The sequence below is a fragment of the Acinonyx jubatus genome, chromosome B2 (genome assembly GCF_027475565.1).
Source record: "Acinonyx jubatus isolate Ajub_Pintada_27869175 chromosome B2, VMU_Ajub_asm_v1.0, whole genome shotgun sequence".
Lineage (NCBI taxonomy): Eukaryota > Metazoa > Chordata > Mammalia > Carnivora > Felidae > Acinonyx > Acinonyx jubatus.
The window spans coordinates 6996597-7014365 of record NC_069385.1 but is presented as its reverse complement, the minus strand read 5'-3'; the positions used below and the strand labels follow the sequence as shown (position 1 = coordinate 7014365).

The 17769-nt window shown below is 39.4% G+C and overlaps 1 protein-coding gene and 1 long non-coding RNA gene across 3 annotated transcripts in view; both read right to left on the bottom strand.

Moving 5' to 3' along the window:
* Positions 1-14454, bottom strand: part of LOC128315760 (uncharacterized) — a 56484-nt gene extending 42030 nt beyond the window's left edge. Inside the window, exon 1 of the long non-coding RNA XR_008298841.1 lies at positions 14229-14454. This is a non-coding gene — a long non-coding RNA (uncharacterized LOC128315760). The remainder of the gene's footprint in view (positions 1-14228) is intronic.
* Positions 1-17769, bottom strand: part of PRKN (parkin RBR E3 ubiquitin protein ligase) — a 1330206-nt gene that overhangs the window by 405728 nt on the left and 906709 nt on the right. For both annotated transcript variants that reach the window (XM_015083244.3, XM_053223338.1), the window contains exon 7: positions 17082-17218. In XM_015083244.3, the coding sequence (XP_014938730.3) occupies positions 17082-17218 (137 nt within the window). The remainder of the gene's footprint in view (positions 1-17081; positions 17219-17769) is intronic.

Genomic DNA, 17769 nt, shown 5'->3' with positions numbered 1-17769 from the left:
TAGTACTTGCTGATTTTACTGTCGTTTGTTTTGTTTTGTTTTACTCCGAATCTGATAAATTTCATAGACGTAAATAGTAACTCTTAGTTTAGGGGCCAACAATCAAGGATCACAGCATTTTTGAGGTGGATGAGGTCCTCGAGATGAAATTAATTTCACGAATAAAAAATGAAGAGGAAAAATTAGTCTTGGAGTCTGGAAGACCAATGTCTGAATTTAGCTTCTGAGATCCTTAGCTTTTTCACTTGCAAACTGGGATTATTAATATTGACCACATGGAAGAATAGTTTCCAAGCTTAAACAAATAACATATGCAAAAAAAACCTCCCCAGTACCCAGTAGCTGTTAAGTGATTTGCCAAATTAACTAGTTGTACAGACAGTGGTTGAGTCACAACTAGTCTTATAACTTCTTGTTCAGCACTATTTCTATACTAGCCATCTAATTTGAGAAACAAATATAAATTAACTGAAGAATGCTATTTATTGTAGGTCCCAAAGAACCAGTTGTAAGCAAACTGTTACCATTTGCCTTATAAGAATCAGTGTGTTGAAAAAAAAAATTACAGCCAGACAAAGCTAAATGGTTAACTGTTTCATTTCTGATGAACCTTTAAAGATAGAACAAAGAATTTATAAATTACAACACAATGGAGACATAAACACTGTTAAAAGTCACTATTTTTTCGGCTATTAAAATATTTTAGGGCTATTTTTTAAGCTATTAAAATATTGTAGGGGTGCCTGGCTGGCTCAGTAGGTTAAGCATCTGACTCTTGATTTCAGCTCACGTCATGATCCCAGGGTCATGGGATCCAGCCCCGCGTCAGGCTCTGGGCTGACAGTGCAGAGCCTGCTTAATATTCTCTCTCTCCCTCTGCCTCTCCCAGCCCCCCCAAAATATTTTAAATTGTGTTTCGCTAGAGGTCAGTGCGTGTACAAATGACCCTTACGATGTTGTCTTCTTGGAGGGTGGGAGTGAAGGGAGGTGGGAGGGGCCTGAATGTGCTACCAACGGAAGGGGCACCCACACCCGGGTGTTGGGGGGTGGGTAGCCCCATCCAGGAATATGTCTCCAGAGCCTCCTTGTTATCGCCGTCTTTGGTGATGGAATTTCTGAAAATGAAATGTAAGTCTGAAATGTGTTTTCTATTAAGGTGTGTCAAAAATTTACATGTTTCATTAAGTTTTTCTAAATGACTAGTTTCAAAGAGTGGATGGATGGATGGTTTTCTTTCTACTTAGTTCAAATCTAGTCTATTTAATTAAGGTGTTTTCTTTTTTTTTTTTTTTTCACAGTATGAGTTATGTTTAAAAATCATATAGGGGCGCCTGGATGGCTCAGTCCGTTAAGCGTCCGACTTCGGCTCAGGTCATGATCTCGCGGTTTGCGAGTTCGAGCCCCGCGTCATGCTCTGGCTGATAGCTCGGAGCCTGGAGCCTGCTTCGGATTCTGTGTCTCCCTCTCTTTCTGCCCCTCCCCTGTCCGTGCTCTGTCTCTCTCTGTCTCAAAAAATAAATTAAAAACATTAAAAAAAATAAAAATAAAAAATAAAAATCATATAGAGAAGTATTTATACACATAGTATTTGAGTATATTTCTGATATTAGAAATGACTGAACACTAACATGTTTCCTAAGGAAAGTTATATTATTCTTTTGGAGGGATAAGGCTTTAAATGGGCTGATTTAAAAGAAGGCTGAATTTTAGCTGTTTTGGATGCATCGAAATAGGTTAAAACTGAAAATATCAGAGTGTGTCCCATACAGTAGGAAATTAAGGTTTTAAAATTACATGTATGTGTATATTTTATACATTTACATGGCCTATTTAGAATACAACACTTTTGAGAAAGGGGTTAAAATTTATATTAAAAAACTAGTGAAGGCGGCTAATAATGTTATCAATAAAAGAAGAGAACTAATAAAGATAGGCTCATTAATGCAACTATTTATATTCTTACATATATTTATAAAAGACGACTTTGGAAAATCTTGCTATATAGAATGAATATAATATAGAAATTTTAATAAGAACTCCTATTGATAACTAAGTACTTTTTATAGCATTATATTTATGTAACATTTTATACTTCCTATAATGTTAATTACTGACTCGAAGGAATTATTTCCACTATATGTTAGCATGCTAATGTAGAAAATGTGAAAAAAAAGGTTTATTATTTTTTTATTTTTAGCCATGAAACCTTAATTAAACCTAAGGTTCAGCTTCAGGTTTCCTGCTACAATTCTAAGTATCTGGAATACGTTCTAAAATCAGGCCCTATAATTGGTGGCGACCAGAAATTATCATATAGAGAATACTTATTCTATATATGTGTATTATATAGGAACTGTGTTAGTCATTTTTACATACAATTTCATTTAATTCTGAGCTCAGATTTATTTTCATTATAATTTTTTTAATGTCTTATTTGTTTTTTGAGAGACAGAGACAGAGTGTGAGCGGGGGCATGGGGGGGAGGGAGGGGCAGAGAGAGAAGGAGACACAGAATGTGAATCAGGCTCCAGGCTCTGAGCTGCCACCACAGAGCCCGATGTGGGGCTCAAACTCATGAACCATGAGATCATGACCCGAATGAACCATGATCATGAACCATGAGATCATGAGCCGAAGTCGGACGCCTAACCAACTGAGCCACCCAGGCGCCCCAGACTTATTTTCATTTTAAGCGAGAAAATCAGCTCAGTGTCTGATAAGCCAATCTGGAGTTGGATAAGCACCATCTAACTGCAAAGTTAGTACGTGGCCCATGACCCCTGAGTCATGGATGTGCAACTGAGTCTACCACTTGGGAGCTGAAGCATTAACCCTCCAAAAGAAGACTTTGATGCAGACTGCCAAATGTCTACCTAATTCTTTCCTCTGTCCCTAGGCATTTATCTAAACTTCATTTCTCAAGTTCCCTTGCAGCACACAAAGCTGAATGGCTGTGGCCCAGCCAATGGAATGAAGAGTTGAGTGCTATATGCAGGCTGGGGTTTATCAGAAAGACACATGTCTTCATTTATTATTTCTTTCCCCTCTGCCAGCTGGACCCTGGATGTGGGGATGAGTCTCACCATGAAGACAGTGATAAATTCCAACGGGATAGCAAAGCCAAAGGATAGGAACACCGCTTTGAAGAAAATCACTCACCTGCCTGAACACTGCTCCCACCCCAGGCACAAACCAAGCTACATTTGTGTGTGAGCCATTATATTTTGAGTTCTGTTGGTTAAACGGAGCAGTTTGGTCCATAATAACCAGTAAAAATGTTTTCAGAGGCTCTGCTTCATGACAATCCATGTGGGAAAACCAAAGACCAAGACAGGGCTGCAAAGGACATTCTAACCACCTCTACCTCAAAGAAGATTATTCTATATTTACTCTTACAAAGGAGGGAAAGTTCAGTGGACCCTTCCCTAAAATGTTTGTTAGCAAGTCCAGATTTTAAAATTAGACAATCAGCAAAAAGTTCCCAGTATTCCGGGGTACCTGGGTGGCTCGGTCGGTTAAGCACCTGACTCGGCTCGGGTCATGATCTCACGGTTCGGAAGTTCAAGCCCCACATTGGCTCGCTGCTGTCAGCATGGAGCCTGCTTTGGATCCTCTGTACCCCTCTCTCTCTGCCCCTCCCCCATTTGTTCTCTGTCTCTCAAAATAAACTTAAAAAAATAAATATTAAAAACATAAATATTAAAAAATTCCCAGCATTCCTCAGGTAACAAGTGTTGATATACACTTGTATCTATATCATGTATATCATGATATATACAGTATTCCTCAGGCACACAAGTGGGGCATCAGCTAAGACCTAGTAGGATTGGGGGTCAAATTGGGGCAGAAGGGAGAACAAGACATATCTTCAGGGATACCCCGTAGCTAAACTGTCAAGGACCAGAACTTCTATACAGGGTTCATGTTCAATAGACCTTCCCTGAACTTGGTGATGCCATGTATTTGAAAACTATTTCGGCGTCTAGAGGGTGGCTGTCAGGGACCCAACTGTGTTCCTCAAACGTTCATGTTAAAACCCTCAACCTTCAGTACCTCAGAACGTGACAGTATTTGGAGACAGGGCCTTACACAGGTGACTTAGTCATGGTGAATCCAGACAGGTGGCTTCTAGTCTAATCTGAGTAATATTCTCGCGTGAAGAGAAGATTACAGCACAGAGAGAGACACCGGGGCTGCCCCACAGTGAGGCGACCCTGTGAAGGGGCAGCATGAGGGCAACCATCTGCGAGCCAAGGAGGAAAGCAAACCTACTAAAGCCCCCAGAACCACAAGAAAAGAAGTTTCTGTCACGTAAGCCACCCGGTTGGTGGTATTTTTTATGGTGGCCCTAGCAAGCCAATACAGAAGCCAATTTCACAAGCACTGTTCCAGGTGAACTCAAGAAAGAGGCTTTCCTGGCAGTGGGAAGGGACAGGGGACATCAGATAAAGTAAGTCTGCTTCCTGGAGCATGCTCCTAGTCCCTGCTCCTTTTAGTATTTCTACTGATTTTCGTAAGGTGTTTCTTTCTGTAAATATATAAGTCCAGGGGCGCCTGGGTGGCTCAGTCGGTTGAGCTTCCGACTTCGGCTCAGGTCATGACCTCATGGTCTGTGAGTTCGAGCCCCGCGTCGGGCTCTGTGCTGACAGCTCGGAGCCTGGAGCCTGCTTTGGATTCTGTGTCTGCCTCTCTTTCTGCCCCTCCCCCTTTCGTGCTCTGTCTCTCTCTGTCTCAAAAATAAATAAACATTAATAAAAAATTAAATATATAAGTCCAAGACCAGTGGTTTCTAGTAAAGGTTTGAAAAGCAGACAACATAAAAAATATTAATTTTCTAAACTCTGAGGGAAAGTCTGTGGTAGGACATAGAAGATGATCTGGCAGGCATTTGGATTTTACCAGAAATACGTAACATAACTGCTTGGTTCAGATGTTATATGTATTTATTTCCATCTTGACATTAGAATATTAAACCACTCCTCCCCTTGCTAAATTGGTATGCATTTAAGACACTAAATTGTTTCACTGTCCTGCTTAGGAACCAAATGATATAAACTCTCATGAATATGTAAATCAACCCCTCTAAGCACATTATTAATTATTTCAAAGATAGTTGGAGGTCAGCAGCTCATAGCAATTTCTATGCATGAAGTCTCATTAATACAAGACATCACACAGCGAGGAAGAATAAAGTTTTATCACAGTTACTGCTTGTGTGCACGCGCGCACGTGCGTGTGTGGCCAGAGTAACATCTAGAACTGAACGCAGCACCAGCAGGCACTGAAGACAGCCTGTGGATGATGATGGAGAAGGGGTAAGTCATGAAGGAAAACAACACCTGTTTGGAGCACCTGGGTGGCTCAGTGGGTCAAACATCCAACTTTGGCTCAGGTCATGAAATCACCGCTTGTGAGTTCGAGCCCCGCGTCAGGCTCTGTGCTGACAGCTCTGAGACTGGAGCCTGCTTCACGTTCTGTCTCTGTCTCTCTGCCCTTCCCCTGCTTGCACTCACTCTCTGTCTCTCTCTGTCTCTGTCTCTCTCTCAAATATACAAAAAAAAAAAAAATAGAAAAAGAAAACAACACCTGTTTGAATCAGGAAATGCGGACTTGAACATCCAAAGAAATTTCTGTTGCAAATACACTTCAGTTTTCTTGCCCCAAAGGCCAAAACGGCTAGCTCCAGAAATCTGTAGCTCATAAAGATAAAGCACACTCTCATTTTCCGAGACACTAGACAGCGCACAGAAGGTTTGGTCCCTGCGTCTGTAACTCTACACACTGCTGAGAGCCTCTTCGGCAGCTATAATCAGCTTTTTAGGTGGTTCTCAGCAACTGAAATGCTCTGATATAAGCCGTGCGCTGGCTGAGGTGCAACCAGCAGAAAACGTACTGCAAACCTGTGGATGGTGGCACAGAGAAGGACTGACAAATGGAGGAGAACATTTAACATAGTGAGCAGTGCTTTGTAAAGTTCACAATATGGGTATAAGACTCTTATTCTCACCAAACTGCAATAAAATTGATCCACCTTGCCTACGTAACTCTTCAGGGTCCCTCTTATCATTGGCTTTTATATCTCTGAGTGTGAACTCAGAATTTATCTGGTGAAAAAGGTAAAAAAAAAAACCTGTTCACAGTGGATAGCAACTGAGATGAGGAAGATAAGCATAAGCAGCCTCCATCTAGTGCGATGAACAAAACATACGTAACAGAGAGAAGAATGGGCATCCGAAATACTGGAATACTTTGTACAGGTGTTCGAGTTTTCTGACCAGGGGCATAATGGGAAGTTTGATGTTTCTGGTGGAGGAAACTGGGCAGAACATTTTCAGCATCAATTTGAAAGTTAAAAGTAGGCAACTGTCATTTTTAGGGGTGTATGTCCCTAGGCTGGCAGTGCTATGAGGAAAAGCAGGGAGATGAATATTACAAAAGGCAAGATAATAGTTGCATGGGAGCAAGAGACAGGAGGTTGTGAGTGGGGAGGGGCACCCGAGGGGCTTCCGGGATGCTGGTGTTTCTTTGATCTGGGACATGATCCCAGAGGTTGTCAATAACTACAAATCTATGATACCAGAGTGGTTAAGCACTGTTGTGTATGCATAAGAGGTCTCGTAATAAATTTAAGAATGCATCAAACCATTTACAATGGTATACTTAAAAGTCAATTAATATTCTATTGACATGATTATAATCCTTCCGGATGCAGGAGAGCACCCTCTGTACTGACAATGCCAAGTGCACAGGCTCAAAAATTGTGCTAACTGCCAATAAGGCCAGGGAGAGGAATTTGGATAAATACATTTTAATAAAAAGACGCACAAAGTCTAAAGACCGTTGTTTTGAACAACTTTTGTCGCTATCTTGAACAATCACAGGCATTTTTCTAGAACTCTTTGGATAAGAATAAATTGAGAGTTAAAAACGGTCTGCTTTCCGCTCCTCCAAAACAAAGGTAGAATGCTCTTTTTAAGCGTTCAGGGTGGAAATAGGTGGAAAGAAACTATTTTTGCATTCTCTGCTGGCTACCGAAAGCATTCCCACCTTGCTTCTGTTTTTCTAAAATGTCATTTTATTTTTAACCACTTAATAAGTTGCAAGAAAAGATGAAAGGCAGCTTGGAAAGGAGAAACCCAAGCAAAGTAAGGATGAAGGCATAGTCTCCTTGGGCATGGGCTTCCTCCTAAAGATACAGGAAGACTTGCTGGCAGCGTTTCTAATTGGTGTGCAGACTCTCTACATCTGTAAAACCCTGAAGACTCACACGCACATCAAACAAATGTGGGAGTCCACTGTCCTCGCTGAGTTAGGCAGCATTTCCAAGAGGAAACACAGGACAGTAGACGATGCCTGTCGATCTAGCCAGAATGAGCTCCTGGACACCACCGGTTCTGTCCTACAGCTCTTTTTCTGGTCCCTGTCCATGGACAGTCATTCCCTATGACAGAGCCACTTGACTGAGAGTTATTCCTGTTGCGCGCGCGTGCGCGCGCGCACACACACACACACACACACACACACACCCACCCACCCACCCACCCTCATGTGGTTAGGTGTGGCCGTGTAGCTCAGGTGTAATAGGTGATGTGCCCCATTTCCAGGCCCGGTGTCCAAAAACTCCAGCCTGAGGCTCCCACCCTCCCTGCCTCTGCCAGCTGGGACTGCAAGAAAAGGATCTCGTGGGGATTCAGAGGCCACTGGGGGTGACAGAAACACTAGGTGGCAGAAGACAGAATCTGAGTCCCACAATATCATGGGGCAGAGGTGTCACAGCTGACCCACACTGAATCATGACGTGAGTGGAAACCTTGATTCTGTGATTTCAGTATTGCTTTTTTTTTATTAAAAAAATTTTTTTTAATCTTTATTTTTGAGAGAGAGAGAGACAGAGTGTGAGTGGGGGAGGGGCAAAGAGCGAGGGAGACACAGAATCCGAAGCAGGTTCCAGGCTCTGAGCTGTCAGCGCAGAGCCCGACGCGGGGCTCGAACTCACAAACTGCAAGATCATGACCTGAGCTGAAGTCGGACTCTTAACCGACTGAGCCACCCAGGCGCCCCGTCAGTGTTGCTTTTGTTAGAAAAGGTATACTACTATTCTGACTTTCATACATGCAAATCAAAGACGAACTGTCAAAATTTCTAAATCACCACCCCCTCCCTGCAATAAACCACAAAGTTTAGCATTAATCTCAGAAAATTCCTAAGTTTGATTTAGTTTCAATTAAAGAAAGAAGATCAGCTTTGGACTGCAAGATTATCAGCTTCTTGAATCCTGGTGCTGCCATATTCATGCTATCTACCACAATTATTCAAGATCTGGGAGCTAGGGAGCAAAGGGGCTGTGTATTTCAGAGTTGGACAGATATATAGACAATGTGTGTGTAAATAGGTTTCTAGGCAGTTTGTCAATACTTTAAAGCTCATTTATAGAGTGCAAAATTGCTTTTTAGAAAAATATGAATTTATATTCTTGCCTGTTTTTGAATGTATGTCCATCCATATTTTATTTTATGCTTTAAATGAATAATTCTTTAGCAACTAATTATGTTAAACTTTTAATGTGTATTGATCATGCACATATCTTCTTTGGTGACCTATCTTTTAATTTATTTCCCTACTTTTCTATGTGGTTTTAGTAATTATATTGAAATGATTGTGTGTGTGTATTTGGAAGAGCAATGATCGAAAGCCAAAAGAAAATGTATTTTGGATTTTATGCTTAGCTCCCCAAATAGCTATCCAGAAACCAGCCTTGACTCTGTAGGCATCATGAAGGTCTCTGTATCCCAAAAGGACCAGGACAATCTGCCTTGTGCCTCATGTTGCCCACAAGGATGCTAAGGGCCCTAATGGACTGCGGTTTCTGAGTGGACATATTACATAGAAAGGAAATGTCATTCTAAGGTATATAAAAATGGGAATCACATGAAAATGTGACCTGGGAGGAGAAGATTAACAACAAACAGAAAGCACTGAGGACACAGTCGGGGATGCGCCTGTACCTGGATGGTGTCAGTACAGCCAGTGGCCATGGTAACGGCATGTCACAGAGAAACCAGGAACGATGCCCTCGGACACCCCAAGGCTACAGGAAATCCATGTTGCCAGGGCCCATAATGGACTAGAGGCGAATCCGTTCTACATGGTCTTCAGCATGTACTTGTAGAACAGCACTCCAAAATAAATCAACCTAACTTCACGAACCTCCATTCAGTTGTGTGAGTGATACTCATGGTTAAGAGCAGATGAAAACAGTGCTTTGGCATTTCAAAATAATTTCTAGATGGAATTCTCATAATAGCAGGTACAGAAGAAAAGATAGCAAATATGTCAAAATAATTACGGAGTTTCTCCCAAAGCCCATAGTTTCATGCAAGAGTTTCTCAGAGGCTCTGGATATAGGCCATTTTGGCTGGGTTTGCTGATCTTATTTTCAACTTCAACGTTTATTGAAAATCCTATGCTGGCTGGCAAATCAAATCACTCATGGACAAAACAGGCAAGGGCAGAGGGAGTATTTTTGTGCTTATTAATGCTACAGTCTCCCACTGAAAATACCTTGTTGCTTGTGGAATGCTCACCCCCACAGTAGTTCTTAGACTCTTCAGCGGGGGACTCTAACAAATACTGGGGGCCATCCCAGAGGTTCTTTTAATTGGCCTGAGGCATGGATGAGCATTGGATTTTTTTTTAACTTTGTTTTATTGAAATGTACATCCAGGGTTGAGAAGCACTGTCCCTAGAGGGAAGCAGGGTGGGAGAATGGAGAGAATCTGGAACTTTGGGGTCAACCACACCTGGATGGAAGCAACAGCTTGATTCCTCCTGTGATCCTGGGTACCTAATACTAAGGCTTTACTTCTTCCTCTGTAAAATAAGAACAACTCCTACTTTTCAAGTTTGCTGTTGGTTTAAATATGGAAAGAGTGCTAAAAATTTGGACACTCTTCCCTTGACATTCTTTTCCATAGAACTTTCAAAATAGTACTTTAACTGTGGTTACTGGCTTCTCTACTCATACAATGTTTAAAAACACACATTCTAGAGCCACAACTAGCTGGCACTGAACACCAGCTCTGTTATCCATTAGCTGTAATACCATGTGCACTTTAATTAGCTTCTGTGAGCCTTAAATAATTTGTGTATAAAATTGGAAGAATGACAATATCCATTTCAATAGGTCTTTGGGGGATTACATGGATGCATGTATGTAAGCACTTAGAGCAGAACCTTATATACAGTAAGTAGCCAGTAACAGTCCTAATCATTACTTTCTTTCTACTCTCAGGGAAATAAAATTCAGCATCCCACTCTGACAAAGCATAACAAAATTTCTGGTCAAATGAGAAGCTCACACAAAGGAATCAGGGTTTGTGCCCGAAAGGGTTTTACACCACTTTTAATTGTCTGTCATCGTAATTATGATAATGAAAAACATTGGCTCGTTGTTGACTAGCTAGCCATACCTTGAAGAATGTATATGTCTAAAATTGAGCTTTGAAAATGTTTAGTTCAGTGATCTTGAAAAAGGATTGAAAGACTAGATTATGGGAAAAAAGAACATCTTATGAATTCATGGCAAGAGGTATTAGACACTTATATAGAAATGTGAACTTATACAGAGACTCTTAGCAAAACATTTGATGTGTGGGTTATTTAGCAATAGAAATAGATGTTTTGTCTAGCTTTTCTGTGGCTTCTATGGGACCAGTGTAGTTTGAAAAATAATTTACCAACGGTGCCTGGGTGGCTCAGTCGGTTAAGTGTCCAACATTGGCTCAGGTCATGATCTCGAGGTTCACGAGTTTGAGCCCCACATCGGGCTTTCTGCTGTCAACATAGATTCTGACTTCAGATTCTGTATCTCCCTATCTCACTGCCTCTCCCCACTCTTGCTCTGTCTCTTTCTCTCAAAAAGAAATAAACATTTTAAAAAATTAAAAAAAAAAAAAAGAAAAATAATTTACCAATTCAACTTACAGCCTCTATTTTTTACATAAAGTTTGTAGTACCAGAAAACTGATCTCATTTTCCCCCCTCATAACGTCACTATTCAAACAGTAGCGAGTGGTTTGTTTCCCGGGCTCTGCAGATAACAAATGATGGATTTGGGGGAAAGACTGTTTTGTATGGATTGTGGGAGGGTGAGGAATAAAGTGCTGTATTTAACTCAAAGAGTGGAAAAGCACTCTTGAATAGTGCTGTGCATGAGATACAGATATCTGTATCTGACACTGATCTGTATCTGTACAGATATTGGATGTAGCTTTGGCTTTTTGTTTTTGTTATTTTGAGAGAGAGAGAGAGAGAGAGAGAGAGAGAGAGGCAGAGAGAGAGGGAGAAAGAGAATCTTAAGCAGGCTCCACACTCTGCATGGAGCCCAATGTGGGGGTCAATCCCAGGACCTTGAGATCATGACCTGAGCTGATGTGAAGAGTCAGACACTCAACCGACTGAGCCACCCAGGCACCCCTTCGTGTTAGCTTTGAATAATACCCATGCCATCCTAGTGGGATAATCCATTCTAGTTTGCAAGCATCAGAAAGGCCTTTGGCCTCTGCCAAAGTAGAAACACAATCACCAAGCAAATATGTATCTACCAATGAATCCACCCTATTTACAGTTTCATGCAGACCCCTGAGATCAGAAAAGTCAAAGAGTGATTTAAAGCTACGGATTCCAGTGCCAGTGTAACCATCTCTTGTGGTTAGAGATGAACTTTGTCACTGAAGGAAGTGGTGGCTTTATGAATACAATGCCCCTTGATCATATAAATAAATCTTGGATTAATTTTCTTGGAAAAACCGTAATCTAAAAATGGCTAGTAGCCACCATGGGGGCCTGAAACCATTTTACTAGATTTCAAAATGCCATGGTGGAAAGATATTGTTTTTATTAAAATGTTTTATTTATTTTTGAGAGAGGGAGGGAGAGAGCGAGCGAGCAAGCAGGGGAGGGTCAGAGAGAGAGGGAGACACAGAATCTGAAGCAGGCTCTGGGCTCCTAGCTGTCATCACAGAGCCCGACACGGGGCTTGAACTCAGGGACTGCGAGATCATGACCTGAACCGAAGTCAGACACTTAGCCAACTGAGCCACCCAGGTGCCCCACCATGGTGGAAAGATAAATGGACAGCTCTTCAGAGAACCAACAATATTCAGTCAGGTTAAAACCATGAGCAATAAAAGAATAAGCATACACGCGCGCGCGCGCGCACACACACACACACACACACACACACAAGCTGAGCTTCCAGAAACTTCTGATCTTCCAAAAACCAAAGGTAACACTGGGGCCTTTGAGGTTCAGGCATTCTACACAAGACTGTTGAGGTCAGGAAAGAGCCATCAAGGAAATGTTCAATGGAACCATGATCAACATGAACAGCAATACACCTTCTTTGCCAAATGGATCTGGCATAGAATCTGAGCCTTACCTGAGTAATCCAGCTGTCATAAAGCTGACCTTTCAATGCATTCTTAGTTCCATTGTGGAATTAGCCATCATTTTTGCTTGTCATACACGGTATTAAGTTTTATTTACAAGATTTATAGACATTGATATAACCTTGTAATTAACTCCACCATGAAAGAACAGCATGCCATGGAAATAGTATGAGTTCAATCAATTCTTTTTTCTGATAGTCTGCTATTTTTATCCTTAGTTTGAAAAGCTTTGATTTTCTATTTCTGTTTTTTTTACTAGTTTATTTTATGTGTCTTGTTTTACACTCCATGAATCAAGGCAAAGTCAAATAAACCAAGGGAAAAAGATGGTCAGATAGATGGACAGATGTATACTGCTTGGTAAATGGTTGATTTATGCACTGGACTATAGGAAACACCAACCTACACTTAAAGAATGTCCGAATGTATGTTCCTCTATGAACACACACATATATGCGCAAATAAATTACATATACTGTCTGTAGGAATACTTACATAGCATGCTTACATAACAACTGAGTTAACAAAAGCCAGTATTCATTATGTGCTTGCGGTCTTCAGCATTTAACGCAAAGGCACTCTATATGGCATTATTTTAATCCATCCACATAGCAATGTGTAAAATAGTTGCTATTGTATTATCTCCATTTTAGCTTAAAATGAAACAAGAGACATACCAAGGATAAGTAACTTGCCCTACATTACGAAGGTGGTGAATCTCCAAGCCAGGATTTGAACTTGGCTTCTCTGATTCTCTATGTACACTTCAGGATATGTGCAAAATTATTCATTGGTTTATGGGGAGGTAATAGTAAGACTTATTCAGGTCTTTAAAATGTGAAAAAATTAGTCTTTACTAGGACATAACGTGCTGGCTGATGCTGGAACTTCTCATACCCTGGTGTGTGTGTGGGATATATCATGTTATGACCTGCAAAGAGGGTGTCTTGAGGGGACAGTGGGAGTCCTAAAATGCAGACTCTTAAAGAGTCTCTGTTGAGCAAGGTTCAAAACAATCCAGTTTGTTTCTTACAAAATAAAACAAAAATTTTGTAATAACATTTGAAAGCCTCTTTTCATCTAATATGAGGAACACTTATAATCTGAGTTCACAGTTAAAAAAAAAAGGCTGAAATAATACATGACAATATTGTGACAAACTGAATTGTAGTTTGTAATAAGCACTTTTGAAGATATGTATTAAAACATTGTTGAAGACATAAAGAAACAAGTACTGAAATGAATTATACAGCATAGGAAGTTTACTACACAGTTGAAAGTCATTATGGTTGTTTGTAACTTGTCTCAGCTTTTGGTTACTTGCTACTTCTCTTTTTTCCTGGTTTCCAAAGCTCATTAAAAGTCAAAGAATAGGAAAACTTTACATAAAAATAGGTTAATTTTAGCTTCCACATTATTGTCCGTGCACACACAAAAAATTGAAAGACAATATCGTTTAGTTCAACCTGTAATGTGTGACCACACTGGTGGCCCAGTCAAATTCATTCAGTTCACTGTTATGGGGGTGGGGCGTGGTGCCCAAGTCTGTGAATCCAGCTTTAAAACTCACATCCCACACAGGACGCTAGCCCTCCAGTGGTTCCTTATTGTAGGTAACAGTCAATATTGCTAATGTGTGGAGATTAGTACAGGCCTACGTATCAGTTTTTATAAATATCTCGTTATCAATAGGTTTGCAATTCAAATATCTTTAGATATTTTTGATAACTTTCAATCATCAAGAACTGCAGACAATGTGTGTTACTCTATTCTGGATACATTGTCTTTTTTTTTTTAATTTTTTTTAACGTTTATTTATTTTTGAGACAGAGAGAGACAGAGCATGAACAGGGGAGGAGCAGAGAGAGAGGGAGACACAGAATCTGAAACAGGCTCCAGGCTCTGAGCTGTCAGCACAGAGCCCGACGCAGGGCTCGATCTCACGGACCGTGAGATCATGACCTGAGCCGAAGTTGGACGCTTAACCGACTGAGCCACCCAGGCGCCCCTGTCTTTTAATAACAAAATCCACAAATATGTAGCTTTCTCCTTCTTGCTGTTAAACATTAAAAGAGGTGTTAGGGAAGGTAAGTTCTTGGTAGTGAGTGGCATTTAAAAAAAGAAAAGCAAGGTTTTAAGGAGAATTATGTTTAAATAACAGGTGATGAGGTAGATACACTCACAAAAATTATTTAAAAGGGTTCCAAAGAAAAAAATCCAAAGTAGCAAGAATTACGAGAAAAGCCTAGAACAACTTGTCATGCTAGAAAGCCTGGCTAATGTGTACGAGGGGAGTGATTGCACATTTTTTTTTTATTTTGTATGTTTGAAATTTCCTACAATTAAAATGCTTTAAAATTTAAAGCTACATGAGAAGTAAACTAACTTTTAGAAGTGCCTTGAGTATGAAGAGAAAACATGAAAATGGATATTCCATGCTACATGGTTTTGTGAAGGAAGAGAGTTTATCAGTACAAAATTATCCCATGAAAAATAGAATCTTTCAATCTGAAAATAAATATTTCACTAACTTTTGAATGCTTTTGTTAAAAATATAAAAGTCCAAAACCTTTCAGTGAGTTTTCCTTAATATACTGATACATGTATTATGTGAATCTTAATTAATAAACATTGCATTATTGGCAAATACAGTCAAAAAATGAGTATCATAATTTACAAAGTCAACAATGCAATCAGCTTCTTCTATTTGGAAATGTGAAATACTTTTGAGTTATATTTTTCAGCTTTGATCAAAAACACATTTAAACTAAGTACCGAAATAAGTTAAACTTAAAATCTGACCACTGAATCAAGCTATCACAATTTCAAACCACAATTTTCAAAATCAGTGAAGCATATTTACTCACATTGCAATGATTTTATACACACACACACACACACACACACACACATATATATATATATATGAATGAGGTATAGACCCCTATCTCATTCCACATATAAAAAATAATTCAAAATGTTATCAATGGCCTAAGCATTAAAGCTAAGCTATTAGAAGAAAACATGGGAGTCATTCTTCAGGACCTTGGTTTTGACAATGGATTCCTACCTTTGACACCAAAAGCACAAACAACAAAAGAAAAAATAGATAAAATGGATTTCTTCAAAATTAAAAACTTTTATGTATTGAAGGATATTATCATGAAAGTAAAAATACAACCCACAGAATAGGAAAAATGTTTGCAAGTTGTATATCTGATAAATGTCTATTATCCAGAACACATAAAGAACTCTTACCAGTCAGCAACAAGACAAACAACCCAATCAAAAAATGGGCTTGGATATTCTCCAAACAGAAACACAAATGGTCAACAAGCATACAAGAAAATATTCAACATCATCAGTCATTAAAGAAATGCAAGTCAAAACCACAATGAGGTACCACTCCAAATTTAATAGTATGGCTATTAAAAACAAAACAGGAAAATAACAAGTGTGGGAGAGGATGTAAAGAAACAAAAACCTTTATAAGTTACTGGTAGGAATGCAAAATGGTGCAGCAGCTATGGAAGATAGTTTGGTAGTTCTTCAAAAGATTAAATATAGAATTAGCATATGACCTAGCAATTGCACTCCTGGGTATACATCCAAGAGAAATGAAAACATATATGCACACAGGAACAAATACACAAATGTTTTTGGCAGCATTATTCAGAATAGCCAAAAGGTGAAAACAACACAAATGTGCATCAGCAAAGAAATGGATAAACAGATTGTGGTATGTCCATATAATGGAATATTAATCGGTCATAAAAAGGAATGAAGATACATGCCACAAGTTGGATGAACTTCAAAAACATTATGGTAAGTGAAACAAGGAAGACACAAAAGGTTACATATTGCATGATTCCTTTTATATGAAGTATCTAGAATTGGTAAATCCACAGAGGAAGATAGTGGTTGCCGAGAGACAGAGGTGAGGGGAAATTGGGAACGCTTACTTAATGAATGCGGGGTATTTTCCTGGGATAATGAAAAAATTTTGAAACTAGAGATGGGTGATAGTCATCACATCACATTGTGAAAACATGAAATGCCACTGAACTGGACACTTGAAAATAGTTAACTGTATGTTATGTGAATTTCACCTCAATAAAAAAAATACATGTAACAACAGTAATATAAGTAAAGAATGTTCTTCAATGTTGAAAGATAAAAAAACTGAAAATATTAAATATTTCAGCTTTATCTCATTCTTCAAAATCCTTCAAAATATATGTTCTTTCATATATATGCGTATGTGCTCAAAATTTTTAGCAATAAGGGTATACAATTTGAAAACGTGGATAGGGCTGCTCTAGATCCATGGTAATCTGTCACTTGTAGGGTGAATCCATAGACATACTTTGTGCACCTCGGCTGAATAATATTTTAAGATTTATCTTCCATACTTTTATGCAGGTGATGCATTTTCAACATGACTCCTGCATACCTTCGTATTTTATATTTTTGTGATGCAAACACTGTTTCTTGCTCAGCAGGGATCAAATAGATATTTGAATTTTCAACCCCTCGGCAGGGGATTGAGTATCCCTAAGATAGTCTTGCATCAATAGTTCTTCCGTTATTAATTAGCATTAAAAATGGAGAAGAAAAAAGTACTAGACTTACCCACACACGGCAGAGAGTAGCCCAGCTGAGGGTCATGGGTAAACTGCCTGTCGTTAAGTCTTGTCACACAGTATAAGTAGAAACAGTCTAAGCAAATCACGTGACGATGGTTGCACTGGAAAACCAGCACAGGGCTCCTGCACAGAAAAATAAAAAAAGAAAAGGAAAACATTTCCTCTAGTACTTCTAAGAGTGGAAAGGCAACATGTGCTTTGGGACACTTTGTAACCCTATCAGCTTGCTTAGAAAATGCTCTGTGTAGACACCTGCACTGCTCACCATTGAGCACATATGTGTCAAAGCTGCGCCTTAAAAATTGGAAACGTTTCATTAACTATACATAACATTGATTTTCCTAAATTTATATTTTTATATTAACATATTTACCAAACTGTTGTTTAAATCTGAGCTCAGATATAACCTCTTTCTAGATCATCTTCTAGAAGCCTCATTATTCCCAATTCACCCATGAATCACCCCATTTATACATTTTTTTATTGATACAAAATTACATCATACTATTGATATGCTTCTCTACCGACTGTGATCTCCTTGAAAGTAGATACTGTGCTTAATTTAAATTGATATTCTCATAGTACCAGGCACCGTAAGGCTTAAATAAACGTTCCTTGAATTGTATGTTAATGATATATAAAATCTGAACTTCCCAAAAGCCAAAAGAAAAATG